A 20,837-nucleotide genomic window follows, 5' to 3' on the forward strand; every position below is an offset into this window, starting at 1 on the left:
AATGCTGTTCAAATAAAATGTGTGTTCACCATTAAGTGAAGTCTGTTCTGGGTGGTCTAAATATTCAGCAGCTAGCAGTTCTTATCACATAATTTGTTGAAAATTAGGGCATTTGTGTCTGCACCCAAAATGTTTTGGAGACCTTTCCAGAGAGCTTAGCAAAGGATTTTGTTTTTAATATTTGTATGGCAAAACCTGAAAAAGAATGCTGATTCTGTGGATTGTAAAATCTGAGCCTGTATTAGCCAGGTTGAAGTAATACAAATATACGTTGTGCTTTTCTGGCTCTTGTTGCTTCACTTAGTCATTTAGGTCACGGTGAGGGGAAAAAGCTAGTGAGGAATGCTTGTACAAACAAACATTCGAACTGATCATTTTTGTGATTTTTTTTCCCCCTAAATGAAGAAGAAAAGTTAGCTAAAGGGTCATCTGTGTATGTAGCATTAAAGTTAATAAGAAAATTTCATGACTGATAAGTTTTATGGGTAGGACATGTGCTGAAACATATTTTACAGTGGCCTTGGTGGTTTTCAGTAGTGCTGCAGTAATCCGTTGAACTATCTGCGGATAAAATAGCATGGAATATTTTGACCAGCATGCTTACAAAAGTGAAAAGCTCCTCCAGGTGGAAACTCTCTCATTCAGTACTCTCTGGTCCAGCAACATCCGTAATCCAGCATGATCTTAGTTAGCCGGATGCCTGCTTACCATGGGTGTGACTAAGTTTCTGGTGGTCCTATTAAGTTTGTTTACAGCCACCAGTCCTCGCTCTCAGTGTTCTGTGTTGTTATTTAGCTGTAATGTTCCCCTAAATGTCTTCTAAGAGCCCAGTAAGCAATGGAAATGTTGGTAATGTGCTAGACAATACTGACCTCCCATCGTCTGGCAAATGTTCTGTTTCAGCACCAGTCAGGTCCTGATGGTGCTGGACTAGAAGGGTTCAACCTGTACAACTAAATGTGTTACTCACCATGCAGGGCTGCCAGCAGTGCAATTTATGACAACTATGTTAACAGGTCACTTGAGCTGACCTATTTCATTCTTGCTTTTCTCCTCTTCAGGACTGCCCTCCAGAGGCAGGGGATTTTCGGGCCCAGCAGTGTTCTGCACATAATGATGTCAAGTACCAGGGACAGTTTTATGAATGGCTTCCTGTGTCTAATGACCCTGACAACCCATGTTCACTAAAGTGTCAAGCTAAAGGGACAACCCTTGTTGTGGAACTGGCTCCGAAGGTTCTTGATGGAACGCGATGCTACACTGAGTCACTGGATATGTGCATTAGCGGCTTGTGCCAAGTAAGCAGAGTTCTTATTCTAGCATTTGTTGTAATGATTCTTTTCCTAAGTATTCCTTTGTTACTCACTCCTCCTTTCTTTCCTCCTCCATCCCTTCCCCTTTATTTGAACAGTTGTGGGGTTTTCTTTTTATGTAGTTCTATTTTCACAATCATTTTAATTGTACTTCTCTAAAGTTCTATAGAGAGAGCTGGGTAGAGTCCTGTAACAGAGGAATTTTTCACCTCTCTGTCAGTCTCTCTCTGGCAGGACATGACTTTCCCTTCTTTTCAGCTGGAAAAAATTTGGTTGATGGTTCCTGCGTTTTATACATTTAGCTATATTAGCTGATCATATTGAGAAAAATACCCTGAAAAGGAACAATTTAAAATTATCCTATATTTTGGAACGTCCCGTGAACAAGGAAATTACTCTGCCCTGGAATATTACCATTCAAATTATTCTCTCTACAAGTCACAAAGAAGATAGTGATTCACTGGATCATACAGTGATTTGTTAAGAAACTCTGAATAAGTCACTTCAGGCCTCAGTTTCCCCATCTGTAGCTTTGATTTTTTTTTCAGATTTTATTATTGAATCTTTAATTATTTTATTAATCCTATAATTCATCTAATTTCTTCCACTGCACCTGGTTAGTATTTCTATTCTTTTTCGAGATTGTGCTTTAATTGTCACACAGGCACAGGTGTCTGCAACTGAAAGAGTGACAAGCCATTTTTTCAAGTTCAGTTACAAAATTAATACTTCAAGAGCTACAATGCATGTGAATATGAGACAGTCCTTAATAAATATGTAAAAATAATAGTCAATCTGTACTTTTTGGAAGCCCCTATTTTAAGAGCAGTGCACACAACAATTTTTACCAGTTAGAAACTTCTTACCCCCGTCCCATCCCATCTCCAGGCTTAACCCCTTCAGCCCCAAACCTGCTGCCCCAAACTGCAGGATTTACTTGGCTCAGCAGAGGAGCTCTATGCACTACTGCTGCTTCTCCCAGATGTCATCTCCTCTGTGCAGCTGCACATCTCTGGCAGGGCAGGCATGGCCGCCTCTCCCCACAGCTCTTCTGCAGGCTGACTTTGCCCCAGTTTCCTCATCTGGGGCTCCCTGCCCCACTGCCCACCCTGTCCCCCACTGCCACAGATGACTGCTTAGTGGCTCCAGAGGCTGACGCCACTTTAAAAAAAAAAAGGAAAAAGGGGGAGCAGCCTCCAGAGCTGCACATGGAGTTGGCAGCAGCGCTCAGAGTGCCTCGTGGCTCCAGAGCTGCAGGTTGCCAACCCTTGAGCATGAGGCTATGTAGAAACTGGATGGATTTAAACTCTGAACTTTAGTAAGGTTCAGAACTCTGGATCTGAATGTTCCTAAACTTTGGAAGACTCTGGATCCAGGCCCAAGTTTCCAGGCTCAGCCCCATCTCTGTCTCTAATCATGTGTATTTTTAAAAATCTTAATAGCTTCATGAATTGATTTTTAGCTGTACTCTGAGTATTGTTTTCTTTTTCTAGGTGCTCTTTTTCTTTCTTCTACTCTGACCCAGAAGTGCTCTCTACAGATAGTGGGAAGTTGCAACTAAACAGCATAGGGAGTATAGAACACATCTCCATGATTCCATTCATCTCCTTTGTGATCTGAAACAGGGCTGGCTGTCTCGGCTTCAGCTGAGGACATGAATGTTTCTGACAAGTAAACTTAGCCAGTTTATCCAAGAAGGACCTCTGAGCCTGGTAGGGGAACAGTTTTGTTAAAGTGTTTTAGCTAAAGCAAGCTGAGAGCTGGAAGCAGCGTTCCTGGTAAGCTGTGTGCTTGTGCAGCCCCTCTGAAGATATTCAAATGCTGCCCAGCTGATTAGCTGAGTGCCCAGACCACTTGCACAGGGAAAGAATGAATCTCCTCTACAGCCTTAGCTGAGAGCTAGCTGGCTTTTAACTCAAACTAGCAGCTCCTGCACTAAGCTTCCCAGGTTCAAGCCTGCCTGTGGATGGTTGCACTTGCAGCTAGGTTTTTGTTTCTATGGTGTTGCAGATTCATCTATGCCTTGGTACACATAAAAAATTCGTTCTGCACATGGATGGGAAAAATCCACGTATGGCTAGAGGAGAGGGAACGTTAACTGGGAGCGGTGTGTTTTCTGTGTCAGGACCACAATTTTTGTAACTCCTTGCCAGACATGATCAGTGTGGGCCCAAGTCTGACTTTTGTTTAGGTCCAAATGTAGATACACTTTTCTGAGTACGACTTCCCTGGAATAGTAGCCATAACCAACACCTACCACTAAAACCAGTAGCCACTACTAAAACAAATACCTTTCCAGATGCATATCCCTACTTATTTCTGGAGGAATGGAAAGTAACTGCACCATTTCCACTGTGAACTGTAATTATACTTTCTGTGCTTCTTGGACGGCAAAGGGACTACATTTCTAAGATGAGTTCTTCAGCTACTGTCTGACTGCACATTGCAGCCAGCCTTACAATTAGACTGGCTACACTGATATTTTCCTAAAAATGTATCCGCCTTGCAGATATGGAATAATTTTTACATTCATAAATAAAATGAGCAGTCCTCTAGCACAAATTTAAATTTGTTAGTCTTTAAGGTGCTACAGGACTGCTTGTTTGTGGGGTTTTTTGTTTGTTTTTTGTGAAGCTGTGGACTAACACAGCTACCCCTCTAAGATAAATAAAATGAGCAACTCTTTTCCAATATCTTGGAAATTGTCTTCACTGCAAGTATTATTTCAAAATTCTCCCCGTGATTTGTGACCTGTATTATGATGTGATACTGTACAATTTCTGACCAAAACAATTGCGTGCCTCATGATGAATTAACATTGAGATTTCTGTACCTCTTATACTTAATGCTACATGGGAGTTCTGTCATTGTACCACCTTTGCATATGGGGAACCAGCTTTACCTTTTGCGTCTGATGGAGAGTCCTAATTTGATTAGCTGTTTTCGTGTATTTGCTGTGCTGAAAAACTTAGTGACTCCTCAAACCATGGTAGAGGGCTAGAACGGTAGATGATCAAAGAGAAAAGGCTGTTGGGCCCTTGTAAAAACTTGTAATGGGGAAACCTTTTCATCTGGAGATCCTGTTTGGATAATGCTCAGGTTCATACATTTTGGGTGTATATAGATTTTAAGGGGCAGACAAATAGTCTAGTTGTTGTCATACATTAAAGCAGAGCTAGCCTATGTAGCTTGGTAATTAAGATATAAGTTTATGGGCTTGATTAATACCTCAGAACTCAAAGTAAGCTTGTCTATCTATATTTCTGTGATATGTTTATTTGAGATGACACCGCAATTGCATTACTAAAGATGCTATAGCAGACTGTTATATGCCTGCAGCCCTGTGAATTTGTCAGGGCTACAGAAAAAGGGAAGCATCAAATGTCATAGCTGAAAATTTACTGTAGTATCCCTGTACATGCCCCTGAGTGATAGTGTGACTATGAACAGACTGGCTGTGAGCCCAACCTCTCACAGGGAGTTAAGGGTACCTCTTCTGGATTAGTCATGCTGAAATTGTCACAAAACCCAAGACGATCAACAAGTGTCTTGCTGCCTTGTTTGTAGGTTTCACAAGACTTGGAACACCATTTGACTGATTATGTAAGAAAGGGAACCACATGAACTTTCATAATGTATTCTTCTGATTACACACCCATAACTTTCTTATACTTTCTAGTTGGCAGTAGAGCAGGAAATTAATATTTTAAATCTAGAAAAAACTGTGTGCTTAATAAAGTGTATAAACATAACTACTAAGATTAATGGGTCTTATTAACAATTCTGCATTGGTGTCAGTGACATTGATAGTTATGGACTTCTATAGGAACAGTACATTTTTTCTGCTGGATCCAACAATAAGCTGTATTTGTCAGATTTCCAGCTTAATTAGGTGACTGTGTCTTCATATATGTGAATGGGGTCAGTCTGTGGCATATCATGTCTAAAAGCTGTACCCAGCAGTATCAATGTCCAGAATAAAGAGTTAGCTTTCTTTCCGTGAGACTCTACCATTCCCTGAGTAGAAGGTGTTATTCTCTGTTCACCCACTGGCGAGCATGCATTTGTTAGTTCTCTTCTCAAGATGCTCCCTACAGAACTTGACACATTTTTTTTCTGATTTTTATCTCTCATTTTTCGGGTTGCTCAGAGGCTGATCTATCCCAATATCTGAGTGTAATATTTGGGATGATTTTTTGTAATAAGTATTGCAAGCAAACTGACATCTATGTTTTACAGATGGTCACTGACCAGTTTAGCATAAAATCAACACAGACTTCTGACTATATTTGTAAATAAGCAAAGCTAACATCATATGAAGTGTTTTGCAGTTAGAAGCAGCTGTATCAGGAATTCATTAAGGGAATGTTTAGATGTTGTTGAAGAGATGCTTGTTATATTTATTTACAAGGTGGTCTTCGTGTGTGTATGAGAGAGAGAGAAACGTACGATTGATTTGTTGTTGCTAATTCCATCTGTTTCCTTTTCAGTTTTGGCTATTCCTTTCTATGGTAGCAAACAGAGAGAACGGCTTTGCTGTTTAGGGAGCCCTACGAAATACACAGCATTTTAGGGTTTTTTAGACCCCTTTGATTATGCAGTGATTTGTTAAATACAGAACGTCTAAATCATGCCCCTGTTCTGATGTACAATGTCCATTGAATCCAATGGGAGTTTCACATAAGCCTCCCTGACAGCATGCATTGTTCACAGTAACATAATTTTAAGAATCTTACTTTGCCCGTCCTCCATAACACTATTTGATAATTGTGGCTCTAGGGCACTTCATGCAACATGTCCATCAATAGGAAAGCCAAATCTTAGTGGAAGGATAGAAATAATGGAGATAATGCAGTAAACAGATTTCCCTTAATATTTGAAATACGTTTAGGGTGTGGTTTTCAAAAGCACTCCGTGCCAGCCCAAAGCTGCTGGGAGTTTTACTCTTCATCTCCATCAGAACAATGTTTGGCCAACACTAAGACTTTGGCCACACTAGCCCCTTGGTACGGAAGGGTTGTGGTAATGTGGCACTTTGGGTTATGCTAATGAGGTGCTTCCATGAATATGCAATGCCTCATTAGTATAATGGTGGCCACATGTGCTTTGAAACACATGCCATCTATGTAGCTGGGGCCTTTCAAAATGGCCCCCTGGTTTCGAAAGCTCCTTCTTCCTGTTTGATTTTGGGAAGGAAGGGGCTTTCGAAATCAGGGGGTCATTTCAAGAGGCCTCTGGCTACACGGGTTGCATGTGTTTCAAAACCATCAGTTTTGAAGCATGCGTGGCTGCTGTTATGCTAATGAGGCACTGCATATTCCTGGAAGTGCCTCATTAGCATATTCCGAAGTGCCACATTACCATAGCCCTCTGAAAGAAGGGGCTAGTGTGGCCACAGCCTAAGTATTCTTGAAAAATCCCAAACTTTCCATTTGTTGTTGTTTCCAAGCATTTTAAATATCCTTTTTTCTTGGTTTTCTGGACTATTGGAACCCCTTTCTGTCTCCTCCCATCTTGTAAGAGCCAAGTGTGCCCTTTAGCAGATGTTTCTGGTCCCTGTCTTCAAATCGCTTTTCTGTTGTAAAATCCAGATCTGGAGTGCTGGGCCCAGTTCTGCAAAAGAGTGTATTTCAACCCACATGAGTACTTGAACTGAAGTCAACTGAACTGTTCGCATGAGTAAAGTTAGGTTTACAGGATCAGTGTTGTAGTTTTCATAACCGAAAGTGTTCGAAGGGCAGCAGACTGGTTGAAAGAGGAGCATTGGCACACTGAAAAGAGGCAACAACTTAGAACTGTTTATTTTTTTTTATTTAATTTCAGCTTCATCTATTTCTAGTCTATGTATGTGGGCTTTGGGAGGGTGAGGATGATTTTTCACAGGCTTCTGGAAACTCTTCCTTCAGTATCTTGAGTTACTAATGGGTCCGTATTGATTTCCTTGTGTCCATCACAAGTCACATTCTGATCTCTGTTCTGCCAGTGATTCTTAATTACAATGTAACAAACATCAGAAACCAAGCCAGTGACTCTGCTGTGTACACATATCATTGGTGCTTTCCTATCTCTGATTCAGCAGCCACTGTGACACTTTGCTTGTGAACTGATGAAGAAATTAATCACTAGTTGCTTTCAGAAACAGTGACTTTAGCTAGAGTCATGATAACTGGGTAGTTTCAATTTTCAGTGTTTTTCAAAGGACCAAGATTTCCTGGCAAAAGAAATGCATAAGCTATAACAAGAAATGAAAGCAGTTTAGCTATTTTTAACAAGAATCCATTCTGCATGAAAAAAATAAAAAAAAAAATAGCAATTTGAATGTAAGTGGAAAATTCTATTTTGGATGCTGAATGGTTAAGTTTTATAAAAGGCCTCTTTGTTCTTTCATTCTGCTTTTCTTACAGTATATCAAATTACACTTATTTGAAATCAAGGTTGTCATTTTTCAGCATACTTCAATCATCGTCATCACCGGCAGCAAAGTGACCGGGAGCCAACTACACTGAGCATTTGTTAAAACACTTATATTGTCACTCTGTTTTATGAAACTCGCACCTAACGTGAAAGCAGACTTAAAGGTACATACCAACAGCTCACAATCTACTTGGTTAGTTTTTTAAAATGAATTTAAAGTAGTTTCAGGTTTCAAGTTCCTTTCATCAGCCTACGAGTCCTTCCTAAACAATCTTTCTTGTTTTACAAACATATTTTCTTGCATTTTAAAATGTTTTTTTCTTTCCATCGGTTTTGTGTGAAAATCATTTTTGTCTGACCTCTTTCAGTTCCAGTAAGCTGTACTAAATCTTTTTGCAAGCAATAGTAGGCAAACATTTTGCAGGCTGGGAGTGATTTTTAAATTGACAGTGAATTTCTTTTAATAAATACTCACTTTCTGCAGCTTCCTTTACCCACAGATCCCCAGGATTAGCAGAGTTTTCAAGTCTTGTACTCTCACTCCTTCATCATTCCCCACTCCGAATTGATCTCCTCCTGCAAGGACAATATTCTGAGGGGGATTTTGTAAGATTCCTATGGGGGTGTTTCTGTACAATTTGTGTTATAGTAGGGCCAAGAGGCCGTAACCTATATCTGGGCCCCATTCAATGTTCAGTAACACTGCAACACTAGGAACTAACTTCAAAGTTAGGCACTACATTGAAGTAACCAGCAGAGAGTCTACACACATTTTCTCTTACAAAACAAAAAAGCAGTCAAGTAGCCTTTTAAAGACTGACAAAATGCTACTTGACTGTTTTTTTGTTTTGATAGTATATAGACTAGCATGGCTCCCTCTCTGTTACTATTTTCTCTTACTTGGAAGTTAACTTTGAAGTAGAGAGCCCAACTTTGAACTCCTTACTCCATCCCTGGGAATGTAGCAGTGCCCGACTTCAAAGTTTAACTTCGAAGTAGGGAGTGTGTAGGCGTTCAGTTTCGAAGTTGCACTTCAAAGTAAGCAACTTTGAAGTTATTTTTGTAGTGTAGACACAGCCTACATGTAGAATTGTGTTCTTCAGTAACAATCTACGCGTTCTTGAGCTGATTCATTCTAAAATATAGTTACTCTCTCTGCATTCATTCAGTAATTCTTTGTCTTTGTTCTTATTTATATTCCCCATTGTCCGGGATGCAGCATTTTCCTTGGATATTCAATCAGCTGTTTGTTTATAGGGTTCTCATTTCCCTCTCAATTCCAGCCTATGTGTGCTGTAAGCTAGTGCCAGATGTCTGTAAGCACAGAAACCAAAAGAAAAGTGGCCTCTCCAATTGGAGTGTATGCACAACAACAATATTCCATGGAAGTTACTGAGACTTTTAAGAATAAAACAGTGACCAATTTCTTTCCACTAACGTGTCCCCATTTTCTCTTATTCCAAAATGCTTGGAATTCATTCCCTGATTCTGATTGGTGGGCAAATTATTCTTATTCATTGTTGGCCTTCTCTGTTTTCAGTGTTTTCCCTTTGTTTGATGCTCCTGCTCTAGGGGTAAAAAACAAGGGAGATATCCTGTTAGGAGTCTACTACAGGCCACCTACCCAGGTGGAAGAGGTGGATGAGGCTTTTTTTAAACAACTAACAAACTCATCCAGGGCCCAGGATTTAGTGGTGATGGGGGACTTCAACCATCCAGATATATGTTGGGAAACTACCACAGCAAGACACAGACTATTCAATAAGCTCTTGGACTGCATTGGAGACATCTTTTTATTCCAGAAGGTTGAAAAAGCTACAGGGAGGGCTCTGTCCTAGATGTGATTTTAACCAATAGGGAGGAACTGATTGAGAATTTGAAAGTGGAAGGCAGCTTGGGTGAAAGTGATCATGAAATCATGGCGTTCATGATTTTAAGGCAAGGTGGAAGGGAGACCAGCAAAATAGAGACAATGAATTTCAGGAAGGTGGATTTTGGTAAACTCAGAGAGCTGGTAGGTAAGGTCTCCTGGGAAGCAAGACTGAGGGGGAAAAACAACTGAGGAGAGTTGGCAGTTTTTCAAAGGGTCCAAAAGCAAGCTATTCTGCTACATAGAAAGACTTCCTTGGCTTAACCAGGAAATCTTGCATGATCTCAAAATAAAAAAGGAATCATATAAAAATGGAAACTAGAACAAATTACAAAGGATGAATATAGGCAAACAACCCAGGAATGCAGGGGCAAGATTAGAAAGGCAAAGGCACAAAATGTGCTCAAACTAGCTACAGGAATAAAGGGAAACAAGAAGACTTTAGAAGCAAAAGGAAGGCCTAGGATAGGGTAGGCCCATTGCTCAATGAGGAGGGAGAAACAGTAACAGGAAACTTGGAAATGGTAGAGATGCTCAATGATTTCTTTGTTTCTGTCTTCACCGAGAAGTCTGAAGAAGGAATCCGAACATAGTGAACACTAGTGGGAAAGGGGTAGGTTTAGAAGATAAAATTAAAAAAGAACACATTAAAAATCACTTAAAAATTAGATGTCTGCAAGTCACCAGGGCCTCAGGCAATGCATCCTAGTGTACTCAAGGAGCTGGTAGAGGAAGTATCTGAGCCTTTAGCTATCATCTTTGGAAAATCATGGGAGGCAGGGGAGATTCCAGAAGACTGGAAAAAGGCAAATATAGTGCCCATCTATAAAAAAGGGGAATAAGAACAACACAGGAATCTACAGCCCAGTCAGTTTAACTTCTCTGCCAGAAAAGATAATGGAACAAGTAATTAAGGAAATCATCTGCAAACATTTGGAATGTGGTAAGGTGATAGGGAACAGTCAGCATGGATTTGTAAAGAACAAATCATGTCAAACCAATCTGATAGCTTTCTTTGATATGATAACGAGACTTGTGGATAAGGGAGAAGAGGTGGATGTGGTATACCTAGCCTTTAGTAAGGCATTGGATACCATCTCACATGATATACTTATCAACAAACTAGGTAAATACAACTTAGATGGGGCACCTATAAGGTGAGCGTAAAACTGGCTGGATAACCATTCTCAGAGAGTAGTTATTAATGGTTCTCAATCCTGATGGAAAAGCATAACAAGTGAGGTTCCTCAGGGGTCCATTTTGGGACCGGTTCTGTTCAATATCTTCATCAACAATTTAGATATTGGCATAGAATGTACGCTTATTAAATTTGCAGATGATACTAAACTAGGAGGGGTTGCAGCTGCCTTGGAGGATAGGGTCAAAATTCAAAATGATCTGGACAAATTGGAGAAATAGTCTGAGGTAAACAGGATGAAGTTTAATAAAGACAAATGCAAAGTGCTCCACTTAGGAAGGAACAATCAGTTTCACTCATACAGAATGGGAAGCAACTGTCTAGGAAGGAGTATGGCAGAAAGGATCTAGGGTTTATAGTGGACCACAAGCTAAATGTGAGTCAACAGTGTGATGCTGTTGTGGAAAAAAGCAAACATGATTCTGGTATGCATTAACAGGTGTGTTGTGAGCAAGACATGAGAGGTCATTATTCTGCTCTACACTGCACTGGTTAGGCCTCAGTTGGAGTATTGTGTCCAGTTCTGGGCACTGCTTTTCAAGAAGGATGTGGAGAAATTGGAAAGGGCCCAGAAAAGAGCAACAAGAATGATCAAATGCTAGAGGAACATGACCTATGAAGAAAGGCTGAAAGAATTGGGCTTGTTTAGTTTGCAAAAGAGAAGATTGAAGGAGGACATTATAGCGATTTTCAGGTACCTAAAAGGACGTCATAAGGAGGAGGGGGAAAACTTTTTCTTGGCCTCTGAGGATAGAACAAGAGGCAATGGGCTTAAACTGCAGCCAGGGAAGTTTAGGTTGGACATTAGGAAAAAGTTCCTAACTGTCAGGGTAGTCAAACGTGGGAATAAATTGCGTAGGGAGCTTGTGGAATCTCCATCTCTGGAGATATTTAAGAACAGGTTAGATAAATGTCTATCAGGGATGGTCTAGACAGTACTTGGTCCTGCCATGAGGGCAGGGGGCTGGACTCGATGACCTCTTAAGGTCCCTTTCAGTCCTAGTATTCTATGATTCTATCTCCCTTTGTTTTGTTTTATTTCCTACTTCTGCAAAGTCCACAAATAGTCATCTTGATAGCGCAGCCAAGACTAGTTAATTCAATCTGTGTTACACTCAGTTTATCTGTGAGGCTTTAGGTTGTGGGGAGGTTTGTCTGTCTTCATTCATGGTGATTGTCTCAACACTAAGAGAAGTCCGATCCTGAGACTTACAACTTTTTCAGGTTAAACGATCAGACTTTGAAAACACATGAAACAAATAGCTTCCTCTTGGTTAAAGAGCCAAAACATACAAGCATGTAAGTTATTCCATCAGAAGTCTGTTAGCTCTAAAGTGATGCATGTGAAACAGATTCTAAACTCACTTGCAAAAAATCAACCTAGATGAAGAATTGCAAAATGTTAGTATTCTGCCTCTTTTTGGAGGGTCACTCATACACATACAAGCATGCAGATCTCAAGAGGTCCATGTACGGATATGGTAGATTGCAGGTGAAGTAGTACATGTGCAAAAGGCAGAAAACAGCTTCTTAACTTTATAAAATATTATAAAAAATCAAGGAAGCATCAGGAGGCCAAGTTCCGTCTTCAGATACACTACTATGATTCTGGAAGAATTCCACTTCTAATCTATCATTTTTGCCAAACCTCTTCTTGAGTCTAACAGTTTTGGCTGTTCTTCAAGCCAGTGAAATTACTTCATGTTTACCCTGTTGTAACCATGGGCAGTATTTGGCTCATAGTGCAGCCAATGTGCCACCTTAGGCCAAGTCTACATTATACCTGAAAGTTGATCCTAGATATGCAATTTCAGCTATGACAATTGTGTAGCTGGAATCAACATATATAGGATTGACTTATCTGGCTGTCCTCATGAAAAGAAGTTGATGGGATAAACTCTCACAGTGACCTCCCATACACCTCATGATAATAAGTATCAGAGTCAACTGTCAAGCCCTGATAGTTCGATTTCACATATCCCCACTATATGCGAGTTGAACTCTGGAAGATTGCTCCCAGTAAGCATAGACATACCCTTAGATCCAGTATTCAAAGTACTGTCCGGTTCCAAACAGAGGTCTGAAGGATTTCTTTATTTCCCTGTTAGTAGCTGCCATTTGGGGAACAGACAGATATTCATTGTCTTGCTCTGGGGTGGCCACTGTGAGAGTGAAGGAGAGGAAGTGATTAGTGGAGCAGAACATAACAGCCTGTGCATATACAGGTGTCGAGGTAGGTGGTGAAGGGGAGTTGCTGGGCAAGAAGGAGATCAGAAGAGGCAAATGAGAAATTAGACAGGGCTGGCATGTGAGGCCCCAAGTTTCAATGTAAGATGCTCTTGCTTCTGCCAAAAGTGTGGGCAGGTCTGAATTTGTGAATGGGGACTTCGCAAGATTCCCATCAAATTCTGCCAGAGTACAGCAGTCCTGACTTGCAACACCATTGACTGTGCCAGTCCTGGACCTCTTAGCTGCTAATCTGAAATGCTGCATTTTGCTATGTTATAGATTATGTTTAATTGTATGCACCAGATCCAGCTTGGGACCTTCGCTAGTATTGCTTTCCGTTATGTTTCAGTTATCCCTATTGCTTGTTCCTACTAGCATTTGTTCTGTTTTCAGAAGAGTGTGTTGTAAAATGTTCTAAGCCATCTATACAATGCATGGCATTTTCAGGACTTGCTTATCCTCTTACAATGACATTCTTCATTAACATTAAACTGCTCTGAATAGAACTAATAAACATCTCAGATAAGGCGAACTTTAATGCAGTTCTCTTAAATGATTTTCTGAAGCCAGTGGAGAAATGGTGTTTTACCTGCCGTGCTCAAAAGAGCACACAAAATCGAGCCAGTCTGTAAAATATGATTAGTTTAGTCCTAAAAGAGGCATCAGATGCACTGGGCTTCAAGCAAACAATCCTATCCTGCGCATCTGGTTACAGATGCTGCCAGTTTCATATCCAGTATTACAGGTGAATATTCGTGCGTTACAGTAGACCCCCAAGTTATGTGAGGGTTGCTTTCCTGCACACCCTCACGTAACTCAAATTTCACGCAAGTTGGGAGGAGATCTGGGAAAATGACCATTGCTGGTCAGTTTCCTGGCTTCCTGACACTGTTGGAGCCAGGCTGGGGGAAGCCAGGGACTGAAGCACCTAGGGAGGGGATTTCAAATTGCATTTAACTCATGTTAACACAGGTTAAGTGCAAGTTGAAATCACCCATATTGGGGGTTTACTGTATTTCATTGCATTTAAGAACTTTTCAGTTGAAGTGAGTAACGTTACCAGTATTGTGTTTGGAAATGTTTATTATGTTGCTGCCTGGCTAATGGAATCTAGATCCACCAATAGTGCAAGATTAGTTGAAGTAGATGGAGAAATGGCTTCCATTCAGATGATATATTAATCAAGCAATAATGCAGTAAGTTTTGGGGTAATATGAGATGAAATTTAAAAAAAACACAACACATGAGGAAAAAATACAGTTGTCTGAAATTGTAAGAGAGTACTTTAAATTCCATACTTTATTTTCTACTTCCTGCCTTAATTCTTGTTCTTTAGTACCATTCATTTCAAGGATTTCTTTTTATGTAAGTGTATTTTTCAACAGTATATTTTAAATTTTGTGTTGCTCTTATCCCCCAAAACCTTGCAAAATCATGGCTATGATTGTAGCAAATATTTGTGCATGCTATATGATTAAGACAAGTGCTGTTAAATACTTATCACACTTAACACCATTATTTCCTGACACATTATGTCAGATGTCCATATAGCTAATCTTAAATATCACATATTGCTTATAGCCACTAAATCAGACTAAAACTTCAATGTAACTGAGCTCTGAGATAGGGATACTTGGGTTGTTGCTTTTCACTTCCCATGGAAAGAGAAGCTGGAGATGAACAATTATCTCTGGGCCTTTCATAGGGAACTGGAAAGGAACACACTGGTTAATTATCTGCTAGCAAACAGCATTTGGGCTGCTGTCAATGTCCGTTCATTTTTAGGGACTTCATTTGCCCTGTTGCAGTTGATACTTTTTCTTTCTTTTCTCAAGGCAATGACAGAAGTAGTGCAGAAGCCAGATTAAAATGAAAGAAAGCATTGAAAACATTTCAGACTGCAGTAATTCAGCTGCCTTGGCTCCTTTTTTGGTAATTTAATTTTTACTCTTAAGTGGAAACTTTGACATTTGTAATGCATATATCACTGTAGTCCCTAGGTACCAAAGTGGCTACCTTCCCAAAAATTTAGAAGGCAATATTGATGGTATCAGTCCTTAATCAGTTTTATCTTGGCATAACCTCCTCCTGTGCTTCATGATTCGTATGTGCTAATCTCTCAGACCTGTGTCTTCAAAAAGTTGCAGATGATTTTTGAGTGTCCTATTTTGTAGTGCATCTGCACTGTGAGTTGGGGCGTGCTTTTAGCTTTCATCAAGGTAGTTCCCTAAAAGTAAAGTGTAGTTGCAGTGGCGTGGGCAACAGAAAAGACTAGGTGCCATAGCACATGCCTAGCATCTCTAATGGGTGTATGCTTGGGGCACATAGCCTGTCTCACTGCTCACACTGCCGCAGATCTGCATTTTGATTTGCACGTTCCAATTTGTAGCACAGTAGCCCATAGAGAGCTAGCATGAGTTCATCACCTCAAGCTGGGGAGTCACATCTCCAACTTGGAGTTTAGACATAGCCTTAGACCAGTATTCTCCATGCTACTTTCATCTAGGGCTTTAGTGTATAAAATAGGTTAATTTTGAGTGTGTTGTTTAAAATCATCATTCTGTCATGGAGAGAGAGAGAGAGAGCCTTTCTGCACTGCAATGTGGTGTCCATATGGTTTCTAAAGGAATGAGGCAGAGGGCATCACATATGTTCAAGCGAGCCAGGGTAATGTATATACGTGCGCAGTATATATAGCACACATGCAGCATGGGGTGGCAGGAAGGGGGGCACTTCAGAAATGGAGAAATGTGCTGGCTCTGCCATTTGGAAGAATCTGAGTTTGAATCGCTACCTTGGTCCTTTCTCACCAGGCCCTGAGCTTAGATCTCTCCATTCTGAGCCAGCAGAGATTGGTAGCACAGCATCAGCCATGTGTTCCTGTGACTCAACAGGATGAGTCCTTTGTGTTGCTCAGAAGTGAGTGCTCTGTTACTCTTGCAAGGTGCAGCACTGAAGACTTCTTCAGTGAAGAGCTCCGGAGAGAGCTAGAGACATGCCAAATGTTCCTCTTTTGGGGGGAAAGACATCACACAGTTGGGTGTTTGCAATGATTTCCGGGGACCTTTCTCCTCATGAGAAAGCACTGGGAGATGCTTAAAAGGGGTAGCTCTGCATGAGACCTGTTCTCTCAGGATAATGATCTAGTCAGGAATATTTCTGTCACCTTCTGCTGATGAGGTGGAAGAAGGTGCTCTGATTGTTTATCTCAGAAGCCACCTGTTTTTGTTAATGACCTTAGTCAAGTACAGAATGCTGTCACATTCTGTGATGACTTGCACTGAGGTGACTGTAATGAGCAGTAGTTGTAAGAATCTCCAAAGAAAGGGACATAATGTTGACTGTGCTCTCATTGAAGTTGATAAGAGTTCTCAGGATTAGGCCATAGTCCTCTGAGATAGGTAGGTATCTTATTTTTTCCTTTTTCACATGCTTATTCTGTTACAGCATGGGAGTTAGGCTGAGATACCATATTGCTTAATGATGTAGCATGGGGAGTGTTGTTAATGGATCCAAATATGTGAACTGCAGATGCAGTTTATTTCTCAAGAGGAGAGGTTGCTTGTCGGACTGCAGCATCAGAAGGGCCTGCATTGGTACTGTCAATGATGTGCTCCAGCAGCATCCATGTTGTCATTTGGAAAGAAGTCTGGTTCCTATCCTAAAAAGAGTCCTGTTTGTATACAGAAAGCATGTATTCTCAAGAGAAAAGGGTGCTGAGTGGTGATATCCAAGTATGCCATGAAGGCATCACTGCCGTCAAAGTCACATTCAGTGTAATGCAAAACAAGGGGAAATGAAATTCTTTGTCTGAAAATCTGAAGAAGTGGGTCTTACCCATGAAAGCTCATTATCTAATAAATAAATTTGATGGTCTGTATGGTGCTACAGGACTGCTTATTTTTTATGAAGCTGCAGACTTTCATGGCTACCCCTCTGAGACTAAATTCTCTCTCTGTACATATACTCTGGGAGACCAGAGTGACATTGGAAGGCAGATTCTATATACCTTTCAACTTCTCAGGGCAAATTGTTCTGAGGATGTTGGTGCAGAGTTACTTTTGTCACCTTGTGACATTGTGTTTTAACTTGTGAAGTCCTGTGCTAGATAATTCTTGGATCGTTTGCTGGAATATTTTCCTTTTCTGTTGGAAAATCTGGCATGTATTTCCCCTTGAAAAGTTAAATGAGCTAAATATTAAGGAAAGGAACCCACAGGATTACTACAGAGGGACTCAGTAAATATTTCAGTAGGAATCTACTACAGTAGCATTATTTTTTTTAAGTCACTTATGTTCGTCTCACTTGTCAACACTAGCACTAACATGCAACCCAAACAGCATTTGGAGGATTTTTGTTCTTTTAAGTAGAGTCCATGGAACTAAACTGAAGCAAAACAAAGAGAGAAAATGGTGAATAAAATAAAGGAAAAGAGATGTTAAATGTTACAGGAGCCCTTTTCTTCCCCATTATTTCCCTCCCCTCCTCCCCATCTGTTTATAAGCCATTGGGGACTGTCTCCTAAATGGTGCCTATTATAGAATGTGGCAGCTTATGGGTTTCTTTATAACCAGAGCGCTAACTAGCTGTGACTTTCTGATCCTAGATTCTTGTATCTTTGTTTGTGGACTAGCATTGATGATGTAGGTTGGCTGTGTTCTTCTAACAATGGCTGATCTTGAAAAGGCGATGGTTTTCAAAGGTAAAGGTTACTTCTGGTGGTTTTTGCCTCTGAGAAGGGAAGTTACTTTTCCCCCGTGTCCAAGGAGCTGATAAGTACCATACGACAGAATTTGTGGACCGAGACAGTTCAGGGCTTCTGTTCCTGCAGCTCCAGCCTTCTGCTCCCTGGGGACTCCAGGCTTCCCGGGTCTGTTGCAGGGGGTCTGGCAGGCAGAGGATCCTGCCACTGCTCTGTCCCCAGCCCCTGCCTTGCCGATGTGGGTCCATCTCAACCTTGGGACTCTGTGGCCTGGACCAGGCTGCCAGCCACTGCTCCGGCTCCAGTTCCTGCACCACTTATGTAGGTCTGTCCCCAGCCCTGGGAGCCTCTGCATGGACCTCAGATGTTGCTGGATGAGAGAGTATGAGGTTTAAGAGGTTTGGCCTTTATTTGTAATGTAGATGGGGCCTTTGGAAGGCAGATTAATGTATAATTAGCTAGATTTGCAAGGTTGCTTTTATTATATTATTTCCTGCCTAGGATTTTTCAGTGCTGAAAAGAAATGATTATGAAAATGTCTTATTCCAGGGCATTTTTGGGCAGGCAGGATTCAACCAGAACATGTCAGTGCTGGTGCACTTTTATTCCTGGAAAAGTCTGCTAAGCAGAGCTAGAGTTTATGTCCACCAGGGCAACACACATTCAGTTCCAAGTCATCTTGTCAGACCTGCTGATTAAAGATACCAAACTGCTCATAGGCAGCTTGTTCTGTTAGCCCATGTGGTGTCTTGTAAAAATATTTTTATGTATATAACTAAATGTCAAGAGTATCCTGACTCTTCCAGCTTCTTTTGCTGTCAGCTCAGTCAAGTCTGGTGATGGGAAGGAATCCAACGCAGCATGAAGTGTGGGACTTCAGCCTATAATGCAATATGCAATCTTTACCTCTGAGCAGAACCATTGTGGTGCATCCAGAGAACACTACAGTCTGAGCCAACTAAGGATTAGCCATTGTTGTTCTGGCTTTTTCTTGTTGGGCTATTTCTTTACCAAACCCAAGAGGAGAGTTAGAAATCAGATTGATGAAGGGTTGAGAAGATGGCATGCTGATAGTATCTGTTGGGCAGAAAACAAACACCATTGTTGATGTAACTGGTGATTTCCTCCATGTTATATGATGTGCAAAGTAGCTGTCATCTTCCTTATATAATACAGTGTCTGGTGTGCCTCCAAAGCTTGACATGTTATATTCCAGCACCTCATACGTTTAAATATACTACAGTGCCATAGAAATGCCTATAAAAATAAGTAGGGGCCTGATCCAAAACTATAATGTCCTTTGTGTTAATTTCAGTGTTTTGGGGATCAGGTCCAAAATTAATGTCATGGTTGCCACTTGTGATATTTTATGCTGCAGCATATTGCAGTGCAAAGGTGGTCACCAGCACCATGAAGGTACACTCAAGGCAGGTTTTCTGGAAATCCTCAGAATTGCAACTTATAAAGCTTATACTTCATTACCCTAATTGGATGGGGGAAGGCAGGTTTTTCTAACCCCACCTCTTGTGAAATGGACAGGACTTTCATCTGCCTCTGTCTTCATATTCTTCTGAGATCTATGGAGGTCAGAATCATAGTTAATCAAAAACTAGAATTTCCACCCCATAGAAATTCCAATATTTTGAAATTTGTCTGTCTTGCATTAAAAGTTGAAATTTCAAACCTTTCTGTGGAATGAAAACCATGAGATATTATTGTTCAGAAATGTCAAAAAGTTTTGTTTTATGTCAGGGTGACATTAATCTCCATCCCCCTGAGCTGTCATGGTGTTCCAGTGAAGTTGTTATTCAAGTACCTCATGGCCTCATTCTCCCTCATGGGCTAAACTTCAGCCCTACTACAGCGCCAGGGGTGGACTTTTCAATATTTAGTGCCTCATGCTGGTGACCAATGGTTGGGAATTATCTACTCTGCTTCAGCAATATTTCATAGTTGTTTCAGTCTTACTGAACCTGGGCTCAATGGCAGATGAATGTCTATAGGGAGTTGTGGTCCTATGACTGCACTGATGTTGATTATGCCAGAGCCGCCTCTTTCGAATTGGTTCACATCACAGAGCTAGACGAGGAAGAGAGATTGTTGTCAGAGTGAGCATTTCGTTCCTCACTGATTCCATGCAGATTTCTGAAAATAAAATGCCATGGGCAGTGGCCATATTCACAGCTCTTTTCCCACACTCTTTGTAGTCTTCATGCTTAATGAGCATGAACAAAGGAAGCAGAGAATAATGTTACAGCTCCAGCAAATCTAAATTTCTTCTGCTAGTGGTGGAAGAAAAGATTATGCTCCTACAGGAATTACTACAGCCTCCTTGGTACTTCAGAATCTTGTATTTATTTTATTTGTATTTCATGGTAAGTTGACTTACCATGTTGAAGTGAAGTCCTAACTTACACAGTTTCTTTCCTGTAAGTGCCACAAAAGGATTTTTTTCCTTTTTCATTCTAGCCCCTTCCCCACACACACCAAATTCATTACAAACTGCAGAAATTATTTCTCCTCATTCCCTTTCCCAAACCACCTCACTTAAATACAGATGCTTCTGGGGAATGGACCATGGCAGCTGTCTAACAGATAACACACCTGTTTTCACAGACTGTTCCTGGCATGGGAAAAGGATGAGTGGAGGGAAAGTTTTGGGAGGAGTTTGGGAACATTTTTAGTTTTTCATTCAGTTATTTTCTTGTAAGGAACAATTGGTCTAGTTAATCTGTGATAAGGATTTGTTATTATTATTATTATTATTATTATTATCTGGTACATGGGCCCAGAGTTTTGGATGGGAATATTTTAAATATATTGACATAAATAAGAGAGTACAACAAAATGGGGCAGCAATTTAAGAGACAAACTGAAGAAAAACACTTTGTCCAGTTAAAACTGCGTAGGAGCTTACTTAGGAAGAATATTATGATCTAAACTATCATTTGGTCAGGACGGTGAAGTTAATATGTCTGATCATATAAGATTTGTAGTGATCACAAGTGTCCCATTTAAAATACAGCACTTCCAGCAGAACAAAGCCTTCCAACACCATGCTGGGGCAATGACTCCATACTGTCTGAAAAGGAATAAGGGATCACAAACACA

The 20,837-nt window shown here is 40.6% G+C and overlaps 1 protein-coding gene across 32 annotated transcripts in view; it reads left to right on the plus strand.

The window, feature by feature from the left end:
* The window catches only part of ADAMTSL1 (ADAMTS like 1), a 627,217-nt gene that overhangs the window by 426,497 nt on the left and 179,883 nt on the right, over positions 1–20,837 (plus strand). For 20 of the 32 annotated variants that reach the window (XM_074994936.1, XM_074994935.1, XM_074994939.1 and 17 more), the window contains one exon: positions 1,062–1,298. The exons of 10 other annotated variants lie outside the window; for them this stretch is intronic. In XM_074994936.1, coding sequence (XP_074851037.1) covers positions 1,062–1,298 — 237 coding nt within the window. Of the gene's footprint in view, positions 1–1,061; positions 1,299–2,846; positions 3,026–14,878; positions 14,957–20,837 lie in introns of those variants that run through there. 2 more of the 32 variants (XM_074994967.1, XM_074994956.1) reach the window with 2 other exon arrangements.

Source organism: Carettochelys insculpta, chromosome 5, assembly GCF_033958435.1.
Source record: "Carettochelys insculpta isolate YL-2023 chromosome 5, ASM3395843v1, whole genome shotgun sequence".
Taxonomy (NCBI): domain Eukaryota; kingdom Metazoa; phylum Chordata; order Testudines; family Carettochelyidae; genus Carettochelys; species Carettochelys insculpta.